General features: G+C 42.1%; 1 protein-coding gene across 1 annotated transcript; it reads right to left on the reverse strand.

Annotated features, from left to right (window-relative positions):
• Nucleotides 1-3,046: 3,046 nt before the first annotated feature.
• CDR2 (cerebellar degeneration related protein 2) lies at nt 3,047-13,817 on the reverse strand. Its single transcript, XM_084295865.1, has 5 exons — nt 13,688-13,817; nt 9,042-9,154; nt 5,552-5,700; nt 5,124-5,288; nt 3,047-3,942 (listed from the first exon to the last, which is right to left on the reverse strand). Exons 1-5 carry the CDS (start codon nt 13,764-13,766, stop codon nt 3,075-3,077), a joined length of 1,374 nt encoding a protein of 457 aa, XP_084151991.1. The 5' UTR covers nt 13,767-13,817; the 3' UTR covers nt 3,047-3,074.
• Nucleotides 13,818-15,731: the final 1,914 nt, after the last annotated feature.

The raw sequence follows: 15,731 nt of genomic DNA on the forward strand, positions 1-15,731 counted from the left end.
GCAACAATGTAAAACCTCTATTTTGTGTAATTTTTTTAAAAATAAAATTTTATCTTGAAGGTCAGCTGTGGCATATTGCTGTACCCTGCCTTGTTTGTCCAGGAAGAAATGGAAACTATCCCTGCTCCTTTTAGAGACCAAAGGCTTACAGTGGAAAGAAAGGTCAGGAATGGTTTTAATAAACCTTACAGGTAGATAGTAAACTATGTCTTAACTTGCTTTACATTATTCTGCTTGCATCATGTTCTTTAGGGGGTACTTAGAGGTGGCTGTCAAGATGAAAGCCTGTTGCACAAGGTACACAGGTGCACAAGGTACAGTAACTGAGTTTTTTTTCTGTTCTAGGTTTATCATTTAAGCCTAACTGCAGTATGAAAAAAAGTACCCTACTGGAAGAGTTTTAGAGCAGTGTTACTTTTTACTGATTTTTGTTCACCATAATTTCTATCACATGAGAAGTTCGGGTAGATTCTATTAGCTTCATCTACTTATGCTCAGAAAAGACTCAGTTGTTGACAAAAATAAACAGATTAAGGTAGTTAAGCCAAAGAAGATTGGCCCAAGCTTAACATTTGGCATAGTTACAGCATTTCACACTTCTGTGGAAAACACTTTTAAACTGCTAAAACTACCTGAGTTCATATGCTAGCATAGTTTATTAGCTACTTAAATACAACTTGGCAGCACTTAAGTTCAGCCAGCTTTTGCAGCCTTTGTCCGTGTGCATCCACATCTTGACACTTACCTAGTATGACCTTGTTGCTGTAGCAGTAACCTACAGTTGTGTATATAAAGCCTCTCCCTGGGGAAGCCCTAGTATGAGTGAAGTTACAAAAGAAGACAACCTTGGAGTTTATTACAGAATAAATGTGTTAAACACTGGCTGTACTGTGATACACTTTAACAGTGGCACAGGTGGGCAAGGGCAAGTTATACTACAGAAGAATCAAATAGTTACCTGGAAATTTAAGAACATGTTGAATATTTTTAAAGGCTGCAAAAGTATATAGAATGTGTTCTGTTAGAAAACACCATTAAACTACTAAGGGTCATCTATTTAACCAGAAATTCTAAGTTGCTGTTATATAACTGCTGGTCTCACAGGCGTGGATCCCCTTCCCCTGAAGTGGTGAGCAGTGTCAGCAGGAAAGGGCTTGTGACTAACAGCATTACAGCTTTCTCTTTTAAGGGTACTCCTTTCCAGCAGCAGGTCTCTAGATGAGGACCTAACTATTAGGGAAACAGTAACAATATAGTTAACCTAATGGCAGAAGAAAAGCTTTCCTGTCTTTCATCCCTCAAACACCTTTTTTAGAACCCTGACAAATCACCCCAAGGAAAGAAATAGAAACCACGTAGTTGCCTCTGGTTTTCTATCCCAGACACACCTATCCTTTTCCTTTAAGTGCATTTTATTATTTTTTTTTTAGTGCAAATGTAATGGGAACTCTGTCTGAGCTATCATGGAAAGATTGCAAGACTAGATAGTGCAGGTGCCATCTGCAGTTTCCTGATTGGCACAGATAGGTAGAATTACTAGTTACACACGTAGCTTGACTGGCTTATTTATTTGCTTAGAAAAATATTCACAACATTCAGATTCCCATTTTTAAATAATTTTAAAGAATGCAACATGTTTTTGAGAAATTCCCACAATATGAATGAAGTCTTAATACTGCAACTGAAGGACAGCTATACACAAGCTTAACAGGGTACATAAGGCAGACAGAAACGTAATAGCAGCTGAACTAGAGCTGAGAAATTGTCAACACACTTTCAACTGTTTGGTGTATTGCAGCAACTCAGACAAGGCAATAAGTAGGTGGTTCCCAAGAACAGTTGAACAAATTAAGTTATGAGACACTTTATAAGAAGGATGTCGCCTCTCCTGGTGCCCTCTTTCTCCTCGATTGCTTAGCTTTTGCTTTCCATTCTTGACATTTCAAAGCAGTTTTAAAGAACATCTTCATGTTTTGTTTTCCAGAATTTGAAAACCTATGAACTTATTAGGGAGTGGAGAAGGAGAGGAAGAACAAGAACATGGGCCCCTGTTTTCAGAAGGATATGTTCTGGCAGTGTTACATCCACCCCGTAGGCAGCATGGAATAGGTCCACTGGAAGCAACAGACAAACCCATATAAGGTTTTACCTGACCTGTCTCCTTCAAGCACTGGGAGCTTGTGGTAGGTAGGCTTAAAAGCTATTCCACTATGTCAATGCTACTGCTAAAGTTAAACAGCTAAATTGCAACTTTCTATCTTACCAAATACACACATGTATGCACTTTGCAGGCATTCCACCAAAAAAAGAACAGTAGGTCCCAAATAACATACATAATCAATTCACAGTATCTTGCCTTAAGACAAAGTTCCCTATATAAGAAACCATACCTAAAAGCCACACAAACTTTGTCAAATCCTTTCTCAGTAAGACATTTATACCAACCTGTGGGAGAGCTTAGTGCACATGAGAAGGTGGTATTAACTTAAACCAAGCACAGTGCAAGCTGCTGTGCGTGCTCTCCACCTCCCTGCCAAAGCAAGTTCAGCTAGACTGTTCACTTCGTTCTCAAGACTCAAGGAGAGGCTGCCCATGATACTGGTCAGGGGCTCTGTTTTTGTTCATTTTCTACATCATTTTACATAGTTACAGGGCTAGATCATCACCTGCAAGCAAAGAAAAGCTTATAGCCTGGTTCCTTGTGAGAAGTACTGAACAGGTTTCTTAGCTCTGTTAATATGAAGTGGACTAGGGAAACTAGTGGCAATTACTACTCTGGACAGACATCGTGTAGTATGAAGTAGTGTAGTATTAAGCTATGATGTTTGTTTGCTTTCCAACCACTGGTTTGTGTGACAGTGCTAAACAACATCAAATCTATTGCTACATAGGTACAAGGAGACTGCTAGTCTAGCCAGCTTGTTAACTACATGTCTACAAACCAACTGAAAACATTCATTTTGAGTGCTAAAAGAAACAGTGTAAGGGGTCTTTTGACATTTGTGTAAAGGTTTTCCCCTCTTTGAATAAGAGATTAGTCATCAACAGAAAATGGGTCATCAGAAAGTCCAGTGTTAGGGTTGAGAAGAGAGGGACTTGTACTTAGATCTGTGTTCATCTATTTCTTCCTTCGTTTTTTTGATACAGCTAAAGATCTCCTTGAAGAGTGCTTTATATTCAGGAGGAGCATTTGCAGGAGAGTCACTTAGCTCCACATTTGTGGATTCTTGATTGCTAGCTGAAAGATCATACTGGGTGTTTCCCACGTTAAGGTCTTTGGAATACTGCTTCAGTGTTTGTACAGCCTTGTGTTTCAAAGAATCTTCATCGATTTGACACTTCTTTAAAAGTTCCTCATACTTCACTTTCAGAGCATTATACTGAGCATCAACTTCATTAAGCACAGAGATTCCTCGCTGCTTCACAGCTTCAGCTCTCCTAATACACGTTTCTTCGTGGCCCCTTAGAATGTCTCCCCCTGCAGCGCTACTTAGGAAAGTTTCACTACTGCTCCGCTTCAGTGCCTTCTTGTCAAGCTCACATACGTTCAGAAGTCCATCATCTGCTGGGCTCTGACCAAGCTCCCTTTCTAAGGATTCCTTGAATGAAATGAAAAATGATTCTGGCACCAATTTCTCTGCATTATGGAATGTGTTTTCAGACTGAAGTATTTGGCGCATTTCAGCTACTTCCACTTCCAACTCCTCTGCACGAGCCCGATACAAGTCTATATCAGCAAGCCTCTGTTCAAGGTCACAGTTTTCTTTTACCACAAGACTATATTCCTCTTCCATGGTTATCCTCTTCTCTTTTTCTAGGTTAAGTTGGGCTTGCAGAACTGTAACTGCCTTTTTTAAGTTCTCATTTTCTTCTTCTAGAGGACTTAGCTGACTATCCATTGAAGTTATCTTTTCTGCAAACACATGATCGTAAACAAAATACCTGCAGAAACAAACACAAAAGTATTATGAAATCTAGGAAATACAGCTGACCACACCTAAAGTTTTCCTGTCCTAGGTAACTCATGACAGACTTAAACTGAATGCTAACATATCTCAGAATATACATAGCAGTCATTTTGCTAACCTATCAGTCCATTTAATAATCACAAAGGGAGTTTGTAAATACTTCATGTGCCATCAAGCCTTCCCCCTCTAGCAGAATGGCAGCTTTTTAACAGTTTCAAGTTACAGATAAGCTTACTGAATAACTAGGTCTAGAATTTAAGTTTTAAAAAAAATTCATGTATCATGTAATATTTTCTGACCCTTCAGATCTTTTTCCCACAGCTTTCCACTCTTACAACTTGTGTCACTATTGAGTGTGGAAACAAGCTTCAAAAAAGATAAGGCAATTCTGTAGCCACAAGCCTTTGGCAGTTTGAAAGAAGCCACATGCCTATCTTTCGAAATGTCAAGAAATAACACTTGGATACAGAGATTGCTTATTTTGCAGTCTTACTTCCACGTAGTACTGGAAGAGCAGACAAAAGAGCCTGTTCTCCTTGTCTGTAAAGGTGCTTCATTTCTGACATTACCTTCTAGGACTGAAGCTAGACTGAGTTTTTACCCCAGGTGACTTTTGATAGGCATACAAAAGCAGTTCAGCTGGGTAGAACTGCTCAAAACTAAGAAGCAGCCCAGAGCTCCAGGCACCATTTTAACCAGTTTAAATTCGGCAAATCTACTGCATTTATTCCATCTTGAAGACAAGATGCCCACAGACATCCAAGAAAAGAGTAAGTTACAGAAAAGATTGTTTAGGATGTTTATTTAGTAATTATCTGTTTGCACTTTATCTGACTGAAAAGAAGGAGGTTCAAATCCTTGTAGACTTCCTGGGCTATGATTTTATATGCTTAGAAACTTTGGGGCAGAACCTTTCAAGATAAGAGAGTGGAATGTACAGTTCATCTTCCACAAAGGCTATTACAGTCTGCAACCAGAAGCATGCCACTGCAGTGGCAACACCACACAATGCAGGACTGCAGAGATATCTTGCCAGCTGTGAACATAAGATGCTTTTCCGCTAGCTTCCTTGACATCTGTGCTTGTTTCTAGTTTTTCAAACTTTGCTTAAAATAATTTCAGTATTTTATTTGGTATGCAAGACAAGAGTCTTACTGGCGAAGGTCATACAGCTCCTTCAAACACGAGAAGCTGTGCATTGATCTTGGCTGGTCAGATCTCTCATGGCTCATCCGGCCTCGTCCAGACTTCTTCAGTTCTTCTACTTGTCTTTGAAGGTCATCTATGTGTGTTTGCAGATTTTCAATAGTCTCTGTCAAGCTAAAAGTGAAGGACTGCTGTTAAAACATTTGACTGTTCAGTCAAGGACACAAGATAAAAGTTCTCATTACCTCATATTGCAATTTCTCCTCTGAAGACTGCTCTTTGACCACAAAACACTTTTAAAGTTACCAATTTAAGAGTGTTGTAGAACAACACTAGACAGAAACAGCTATTCAGTAACTGTACAAATATGCTTGGTCTGCTCTTATTAACAGTTGGGAGCAGAGGGGAGAAAAGAGGATCTAGCCTAAGTTTGTTACCTTAGTATCTTTTGTTGTGAAGCTCTGCTCTCTGCAACTAGTTTTTGATTAGTGTCTTCTAGTTCTCTTGCTGTCACATCCAGCTGCTCATAGACTTTTGCATGTTGATCATTCATTTGACGCAAGAGCTCCACTTGCTTTGTGAGATACTGCAAGACAATACTGCTGTTACTAGTCTGCACTTGAATCACAGATAGAGCTACTGTTCTACACTTCTATTCACACATAAAAAGAACTACTACATTTCAGAAATATAGAGATTCCAGTGGGTCCTTTGGAAAACATACAGTTGTAAAAGGTACCATCAGAGCTCAGCTAGGTAGCTTGCTTTGTCACTGAGGTCAACACAGACTGATCAGTCAGCCTTTCACCCAGATGAGTTTGGTTTGTTTGTGCTGTTTTTTTTTCCTTTATCTATCCTTGCTGCAGCTAAGCTGTTAGCCAGTACCCATGCCTTCTTGACTGGGTTTGTCTGTAGTGCAGTCATCACTAATACAGCCACAAATCCCAATTTCAACACAGCCCTTAACTATCCATTGAGTCTTTCTAAAAGCTGCAGTGGGCTCCATCAGAAGTTTTGTAATGACGTTGACCCAACAGTTTTCTTAGCATTAAAACTGAAATATTGGGTGGCACTATCTATATCTTTTTTCAACTGGCCTATATTTTTCCATTTTGAAGCAGCATTGTTCAGCAAAACACAATTTAGATTGTGGTCACACTTAAGAGAGTTTGTGGACTACTGTGTGTCAGGAAGTACAACCAAACTTTTGGATTCACTCTTTAATTTCTCATAGGGAACTCCAGTTACTGTAATACCAAGAGGTTGTGTTTTTTTGTTTGTTTTGTTTTGTTTTTTAATAAAACACACGAAGTGGTCTCATTTTAATCCTCTTTAGTCTTACAGTTACCAAAATAGCCTGTTAAGTGTCTAGAATACTTTCAGAAAGCCTGGAATTCTCAGCATAAGAAGTTAACAATAACTTAAGACTCTTAATTCAAGTGCCTTATATGGTCCCACATATGGTAGGACTGATACAGTTCAAAAAAGAAACATGTTTGTTTTAAACAGGCTTGAGAACAACAACAACAAAAATCCTTTAGTTCTGAAATACTTTGTTGTTATATAGAATTTCCTTCTTACAATACATTCTTACTACATGCTACTCACTGGTAAGTATGAACACCCATTGGACTTTGAGGCAGATCTACCTCTCTTTACATAGGCACATACTGAAAACTTCTAATGTTCTACTTAACCTTTTACCTCCTTAAGAGAGATTGATGGGTTTACATTTTAGGCAATTTAAGAACAGATTATAAATTAATCTAGGACTAGTAACTGCTACATACAGACTTCTAGAAGATCAACACGATAGCAGTTGGCTAGATCCTTCTGTAGCCTGTACGCACGTGACAGAGGATTTACACAAAAATAGTTTATGGATTAGCAGCAGAATCTCAATGTGACCCACTTCAGATTAACTTTCCCTATTGGTCACTCTCAGAAGGAGCTAGAGATCTTCATATTTTGTTCAGCAATACAAGACTAAGCACAGAAACAAGGTTTTGGTACCAGAATTAGATGTTCCCACTTCTCACAGTGGGGTTTTGCAGAAGGTTTAGCTGAATGGAAGATGTAAAGCACCAGTTTAATCCACCTTGTCCCTCCAATATCTTTAGTGTTGGTATTAATTTGGCCTGTTGTAACCAGGCCATGAAAACAAAGCACAGCTGTGGTAACACCTTGGAAGTTTGCATTTGTTCCACCTCCCCAGCAACTGAGCACCTAACATGAAGAAGCAGCTGAGACTTCTGTTCCACTGCATGACAAAGGAGAGTCAGTATTCCTGAAGTCTGAGTGCCGAGAACTAATATTCAGACAGCAATAAAGTTGCCCTTTCATTCCAGCATTTATTACATCTACAGTGATTCATTAGTGGCATACATGTCAGCACAGAGGTCAGATATAATGATCCAAGGCTGTAAAGCACTTAATATGTTAGTATATAATATACCAGCTATAATCTTAAGCATCCCAAAAGCCTTTGACCCTTCCTTTTCAGTTCAGAAAAGGTAGTGCCATATTTGAGAATGACCTTAATCATTGTAAGAAGTAGTTCTGGAGTTCGCTACCTGTAAGAAGTGGATTTATTGGGGAGGATAGAGGCAGGGGGTAGAAAGAATTTCATTACTTTATTTGCACTAAAAAAAGCTAGTCAAAACCCGAGCAAAGTAGCTCCAAGAACAGCTGAAAGACCACCTTCTGCTTGCAGAGATGAGCAAGTTAAGAATTAGGAAGATAAGGAAACATCAAGCAGAGATGCACAGATATAGCACTTAGAGACTGCAAAGTTACGTTATTTCAAAACATGTTACAACTGTATTAAACACTTCCAACAATATGGCTGATTATAGAATCATTTAGGTTGGAAAAGACCTCTAAGATCACCAAGTCCCACCGTTAACCTAGCACTGCCAAGTCTGCCACTACACCATGTCTCTAAGCATCCCATCTGAACATCTTCTGAATACCTTAAGTAGAGCAGTATTTGTATAGCACCTTCATAACAACGATAAATGTTTAAGTCTTAAGTTGCAGCTGTACAAAAACACTCTGTAACTGCGCAAGTTCTACTTACATAGATTAATTCATATTTTGTAAGAATTTAGCATACACCAGTCACAGCCTGGTCCCTGTGATTCATACTAGAATGAAACTAAAATGCTGGACTACGTTTCCATTATATTGTCAGTTAGAGAAGTACTGAATATTTAATAAATTTAATTATTAGAGACCATGCATTGCCCTCTTAATAGATGAAAATCATTACATTGACAAATGCTATGTCTGCAAGAACATAAGCACTGTTAAAAAAAAAAAAAAAAAAGACGTTGCCAAAAATGGTTAGGTTTTTCCATCAAGTAACAAAGCTGAGTGTTTCCAGAGGGTGGTTCTGATCCCTTACCCCATAACTACAGAAACATATACCCATTACATCCTGTATTTAGGTACTAGTTAAATGTTTGTTCTTGCTGATTTTTAATTGAACTTTACTTTAGTTCCCTTTACCACAGCTCAGTTTAACAGAAGTACATATCCTCCGATTTTACTCAAATCTTTTCATGCTTTAGTCAAATTTCAGTGCAGTAATTTATCATAAGAGGTCAAATGATATGAAATTAAGACGAGCAAAGTTTAGCAATAAGACTCCTGAAATAACTTTTCCTGTATAAAACTCAAGTCCTTTGTCATTATATAAAACAAATCCAACAAGTTTAGTGGCACAAAGACTCCATTGCTGAGACAAACAGGTCTAACTATGATCAAAGCCTACCTATGTTATTGAGGTAGCAGAAGTACTTAAAAGTTGCTCAGTGATTGTCTTGAAAGTGTCAATCAGATGTCAAGAAACTCAGATCTTCTAACTTATGTGCTATTTTGTTGCATGGTTACATGCTTTAACACTTGGGTCCCTTAAATATTTACCTCTATCTCCTGCAGTTGCTCTTGGTTTGTTGCATACATTTGCTGTAAAGATTCCTCTAATTCGGTATTTCGATCCAGTAGTGTCTTCCCAAGCTCAGCAGCAAGGTGAAGATCTACAAAAGAAGTCATATGTACACATGTTACAGACACAGCCAGACATCTTCTCTTCACTTCCTTCCACCTGCCCAGTACAGCACCAGCATCTCTATTTGAGGTGTCTGTTAACTACATTTCACGATGTTTACAACAGTCGTGTTTTAGAAAAGTAAAGGTAAAAGCAAACTTATCAGACTAGACCTGGGCCAAAGCTGCCTGCACTCTCATTTGCTTTGCTGTTCTTCCCCATTACCCCTTCAGCAAGGAGCTCAGGTCACACAGGATCAAAGTGGTGAATTAAAATTGCAGACACTTTATGGTGAAACAAGAATATGTAAAGACATAAAACTAATAAAGAAATGTAGCTATTCTGCTTTTCAAGCTCATAAACCTAGGAGACAGCAATTGCTTTATGTGCTCCAAAACATCATTTTAAGTGTCATTTATTCCCAGGCACTTAATCTCTATTTCACTTCAGTCATCTTCAATCACCTCCAGGGTGCGGTGACTAGTGTTGTTTCGAATTAAGAAATAAATCATCTGAACGCCCAGTTCCTTTCTCAAGGGAGGCTTGATATTTGTTCTACAGCTTATGTATTGCTAGATATTCTATAATATTGTCTTTACAGACACACACAATTTAAAATCCAACATTATGTGATGAAATCAATCTAGTGTTATGGTTACCATAGTAATTACTCTGTGCAGGGTATTACATGTTTAAAATCCAACAGATTTTGAAAGTCTCTTATTTTTCACCTCCTTCCCATCACCTGGACCATGACCATGTTGTCTCCTGCACGCATGACAGTCCTGTTAGTTTGCTCATAGGTCGGACTGGCATCACCAATGGGAAGGAAAGGAAACAGAAGGAAATTCAAGAAAAAAATTCTATTCAAGAAGTCTTAAATTAAGGTACAAAAAGCATGTACTGCATCAGCAGCAGTTGCAGCAAGACAAGAAAATGCATCCCATTTTCATTTGATTAAGATGGCCTTGTTTTAACATGTTATCTTACCTCTTTCCTGCCCTTTCCCGGTTACCTTATCAGCTAGTCATTGGAGTAGACAGAATGCTGCTCCAAGATTGTTTTGTGCTAACCTTCAGTTTGGCAGCCTGTCCAAAATGATTACTTGATCTAGATGCATAAACCAAGGACTGAATTCAGACCTAACAGACAAATGTTCCTGTTCACTTGTCTCTGTAAGCTGTAGATGTCCAAGTTTGGACAAACAGCAGCTGTGGTATTCTTTACACATTCTTTACAGCTCCAGTGCATTGTTTCCCACCTTAAAGTCACATTCTTAAATTCCACAAAAATTATTTCAAACAAGTCACATTGCATCCAAGTTCCTGATAGAACTAGGAGCCCCACTGCATGCTGGTTTATACCGAGCAGTTTATCCTCACGTAGCTCTTTCATTGTTACAGCACTTGTTAAGAAACATCCGATTTTAGAGCTTTTTCCCAGGGTTTAAAGTATTTGGGATAAGAAGACCTTAAGGCATCCTGCTTAAGATTTTCCCATTTTAAAACAAAGCTCATATATTGTTTATCCATGGACAGAGCAACTTCTAAAGCAAACACCAAGCTGTTTGTTCTATCACTCTATAGAATACTGGAGTCTTCAAATCCAGTCATCTTTCATCCTATATAAAACAGAGTCCTGATTCACAAGTTCTCATACTACACAAATCTTTACTAACACCCACAATCTTTAAAGCCCGTCAACAATATTGGCATCGTTCAAGGCAAAGACTAAATAGTCCATTCTTTTATTTTAACAGAGTAGAATAAGAGCTTTAGAGAGGATTTTAGGATTATGTTAAAGACTTAATGCATAATGGAATTTTGCTGCCATTTCCCTTCCCAAAGTGAAAGTTTGTTTTGATGTTTAAATACATTTAGGAGTAGACAGTTTCATTCTTAAATGCCCCCACATCTACAAAATCAAGGAGTGCATACCACACAGCACTTTGAACACAATGCGAATAATAGAATTCATGTCACTGTACTTATACACCCAATCTGTTCATTAGCATGGCAGAAGCACAAATGAGTTACTATGGGAGAAGCATGCTATTTTGTAATTAAGGTAATTTGTTTTTGAGGGGGAGAAGACAAGTGGAAGAGCTCAGTAACATGCAATGAAACTCTAACTGCTACCCTAGAAAAGGCAACAACAATCTGGCCTCTCCTAAAATTAAGAGTTTACTTTGCATCTGTTTTTCCACATTAAATGCCTTTTCTCCCTATATTCCCTAAGAGGGAATTTTAAGTCAGATGTAGAACATGTTCTCCTGATACAGAAGTTAGTTTACATTTGTCTTAGTCACTGTATAATACTAGAAGCACACTACATTTTCTGTGGAAAATTTATGTAAACTAATAGTTAAAACCTGCAACAGGCAATTACACATTTTTCCTTTTTCAACATGAAGATGTAAGCAGAGAGGTTTTTAAATAATGCAAACTGCATAAGCACAAATCTTAAGAACCTGATTTTCATAAACCTGATCAGTCTTACTCATGCCATTTAACAGCTGCATCAGGAATCTCTAAGCTGAACAGGATTTCAGTGATAGGTCTTCAGTGGTGTTACAAAGCCCTCATTTGCAAGCACTTCCCCACAAATTCCTTTGACAGTGTTACAGTAATTGAGAAAAAGACGAAGACAGTACCAAAACCCTTATCTTCTACATTTCATAACCCACGTAACAAAATGATTCAGGTAATTTTCCATCTAAAAATAAGTCTGTACTTTTGAATAGCAGAAGGCATTAGTAGTGCAAGATGTATATGTAAGCCTGGTTGAAGTTTATTTAACTGTAAAATTAAACCTTTTTCTTACTGAGATGTATATTCTCTCCTCCATGATCAGATTACTCTGTGTTATTAAAGCAAGTAACAGCAAGAAGCAAGAAGAACACTCATAAAAGAGCTCTTTTCCAAAGGTCAGCACACTGCAGGAAGACACGGATCTTGCAGGAGGAGGGATGGCTGTTCCCATCCTTAGAAGAATTCCATGAACGTTCTGTTTTCAGCAGCAGCATGCCAGAGAAGCCCACCTCCATTGTCAAGGCAAAAGCTTTTGATGCATACAAAGACTGTTGAAGTTCGCCTGAAACCTTACCCTGATTTTCAGTTTCAAAGACAGCCTGAGAAGAAGTACAGGCTTGTTTTAGGATGCTTCTTAAATGCTTAAAAACCTGTGTTTTCTCACAGACACGCTCCTCAGTTCTTAGACATGCACGGATTGTTTGGGTTGTGAAAAGTACAAAGAGACCTCGATAAGCAATCTTGCTCCTCTGTTTACATACTCTGGTATCGCTTAGTTTTAGAGGGATGAAAAGTGTCTTGCAGACTGCAGGAATAGAGTATAATGGAACATTTTACAAACACTCCCTGAAGGAGCAACTACTTTGCGTTTCAACTTGCCCATCAGATTATTTTCCTCCTTTCCCTTTTGGCAAGGCTAGCAGAGACTTCCGTTCGGGCTTGTAAGAGATAATCCTCAGAAAAAGACTGTTCAACTGCTGGGAGAGCATGAACCAGCCCTCAAAACGCACTGACCTCTAGAAGGGACTGCTGTCTTCTGGCTCGCAGGAGGGAGTGGTGATTTTATGGTCATTTAAACTATGAAAAAATTTGAAGTTAAACATCAGTAAGGCAAGAAGTCAGCCACTCTGCATCAGGAACTCGCCTTATAAGTCTTCTACTCCCCTAAATGCTGATGTTGTAAAAACAGTTAAATCATGTCTTCTCGTTTCCAACTCCTCTTCCTTTTGACAGCAAACCATGGATGGTTTCAGGATCTTACTTAAATTAATTGGTTTATAACCTACAGCCACGAAGACATCTCTTTTGAGCTCAGAATCCCTAAACATAGTTGAGAAGCAAGCTATTTAAAACCCAAAGCATACAATTAGGGACCTATTCCTGTCTCAGAAGTTCCTGCTGGCAGGTGCCTGATCTCAGCACAAAATCTGCTTAACCAGGGACGGCTTCCACACGCACCTTTCCTTACAGCAGAGCAGCGTGTGGCGGCGTGAAACCCTAAAACCCGCGCGGGGCTGAGGCAGGGTGGCAGGACAGCACCTCACCGCTCCCAGCCGGCCCTTTAACACGCACACGGGGCCGGTACCGAGAAGTAAACGCCGGCCGGCTCTCAGGGAAGCCACGCATTCCTCCCATATCGCGTCCGCAGGAGACTTTCGGCTGTGCCACCGCCTCGGGTGGGCTCGGCAGGGCGGGCTGCCCTCAGCTCCCCCCGCTCCCGGTGCCGCTCGCAGCTCAGGTGCCGCCGCCGGCAGCCGCCTCCCCGCCTCGCCCCAGCGAACAAAGGCAGCCGCGGGCTGCAGCGGCGGGGCGAGGCGAGGCGAGCCGGGGCTGCCACCGCCCCCAGCCCCTCACCGGCGTCTTCAGCCCGAGCCCACCCCGTCCCCTCCGGGGCTCGCCCCACCGGGGGTCACAGCACCGGGGTCACAGCACCGGGGTCACCCCCCGGCTGCCCGCTCCCCGCCGCCCCGCACCGTGCCGTGCCGCCTCACCTTGCTGCAGGTCCTGCTGGTCGTACCAGGGCTCATCCTCGCGGATCTCGAACTCCTCCACCAGGCTGCCGGCCAGCATCGCGCCCCCTTCTTCTCCCTTCTCCCTTCCCCCGGCGGGGCCCGGGCCAGCCGCCCAGCCGCTCCCTCTCCCCTCAGCGGCCGCCTCCGGCCATGGCCGGGCGCCGCCGATCCCTCGCCGAGCCTCTCCCCCTTCCGGCCGGGCCGCGCGGAGCCGCCGCCGCCGGCAGCAACGTGGCAGGCGCCGGCCGCCCGCCCCCCGTCGCCCCGCGATTCAAACGCGGCACCCTCAGCTCCGCGGCGGGGAACCAATGGGGAGCCGCCCGCCCGGCCGATGGAAAGGAGCTCCAACCAATCATCGCGCCGATCCGCGGCGGGGAGCCAATGGCAGAGAAGGAAAGGTTGGCCCGGCTTAATGCGGCCCCGCCCCGGCAGGCGGTGGCGGCGCAGGGGGAGGAGGTGGGTCGGGCAGGGCAGGGCGGGGGGCTGAGGGGAGCGCGGCGGGGGCCGGGCCCTGTGGGGGCTCCCCGCGGCTCCTGGGGAGCGCCCCCCGGCGCGCTGAGGGAGCAGCTCGTGAGGTGGGGCGGGGCGCGGACCCCCGACTCCCCTCAGCGGCGGTGGGCACGGGGCGGGCCCGGGGGTGGCTCCGGCGGCCTCCTGCCCTGTGAGGGACGGGAGCCGGGGCTGGGGCTGCTGAGGAGGAAGCTCCGCGTGCCCGCTTCTCGCAGGCCGGCGCCCCCGGGCAGCGCCTCCTCAGCCCGTCAGGAGCTGCGCGGGCTCGAAGGCGCTGCCGGTGCCTCCTGCGCCGGGTGCTTTCTGCTCTCATCCGCCCTCAGCAGCCTGTCCCCTCGGCGGTACCCCTCAGGACTAGGAAGGGTTTAATCTGAGCCCTGCCCTCATGGGGCTGAGGACGAGGAAGGTGTTTGTGACTATCAGGGCTACGAGCACCACACGGCAGTGTGGGACCCAGCGGGGCCTGCTGCCACCCCGTGTGGTCCAGCCAAAGCTCGTTACCACTGGGGAATCCACTTTTCTTCTCCAAGTTTGTGCTCTAGCTGCTTCTAGAGGTCATCACCCAGCCCTGGGAGAGCTGCGAGTAACGCCATGCTGCGTCTCGCGGCTTTAAACAGCCTCTTCTCTTGGCTCGTCTGTATTAACGTGGTTGCAACCACGAGGCATTTCTGCAGCTGATTGCCTTCTGTGAGTCACAAAATGTCAACACCTGTGCTTTAATGTGCTCAGTGTAAAGGCTGACTCTTAGGAAGGGGGGGGTACTCACGCATGATTTCATTGTTGTACAATTAAAGAGCACATCTTTTGGGAAAGGAAGTGTGGTACCTCAACTTCTAATTGAACCTATTTCATAAACAAGGTACAGGAGCAGATGTACCAATTAGTGTAAAGAGTTGTGTCAGATCCTGTGTATTATAATTAGTCATGACATCGAAGGCCTGGTTGCACATTGTTAGAAGGTTTTTGTAGAAGAAATGCTTTCAATTTTTCTGAAGCTAAGGGAACCATTTTTCTATTCATGTGTAGGAAGGAACTGAGTCAAGTATGATTTGAGAAATGAATGTTAATGTCAAGCATGCTTATTCCTGGTGCCTGTGGAATTTGAGGGAGGGAAGAGGCCTCTGGTTTTCCATTTGAAAACCCAGACGGGGTTGCAGGTGAAATATCTACCTTTCCAATGATACCTTCTACATAAATCACTTTGTTAAGTACATTTGTGAAGGCTTGAACACACATTTCTTCTTAAAAAAAAAAAATGTGATGCTTATCAATAACACACTTACTATAATGTCTTTCACAATTTTAATACCTCTCTTTTTAAAAACAAACATTCCAGATTCCATTTTTTCAATAACCTTATTCCATTTAAGATTTCTCAGTTTATGAAACCAAATGTGTTACAAAGATGAAAAATTTCATCACGTGGAAATGAAAGAGCCTTTGAAAATACTCATGCTCAAATATCTAAAAATTCAGTCATATTCTCATAAATAAATTGTCTTTATAAAGAAAA

Source organism: Netta rufina (genome assembly GCF_964035555.1).
Source record: "Netta rufina genome assembly, chromosome: 15".
NCBI classification, from domain to species: Eukaryota; Metazoa; Chordata; class Aves; order Anseriformes; family Anatidae; genus Netta; species Netta rufina.

Excerpts from the sequence above, each read along its gene's own strand:
- CDR2 (XM_084295865.1), bottom strand. The coding sequence starts at position 13,766 with ATGCTGGCCGGCAGCCTGGTGGAGGAGTTCGAGATCCGCGAGGATGAG. Across the intron at positions 9,155-13,687 it reads CCAGCAGGACCTGCAGCAAG|ATCTTCACCTTGCTGCTGAG; the intron begins GTGAGGCGGCAC and ends CTTCTTTTGTAG. Across the intron at positions 5,289-5,551 it reads TCACAACAAAAGATACTAAG|CTTGACAGAGACTATTGAAA; the intron begins GTAACAAACTTA and ends CTTCACTTTTAG.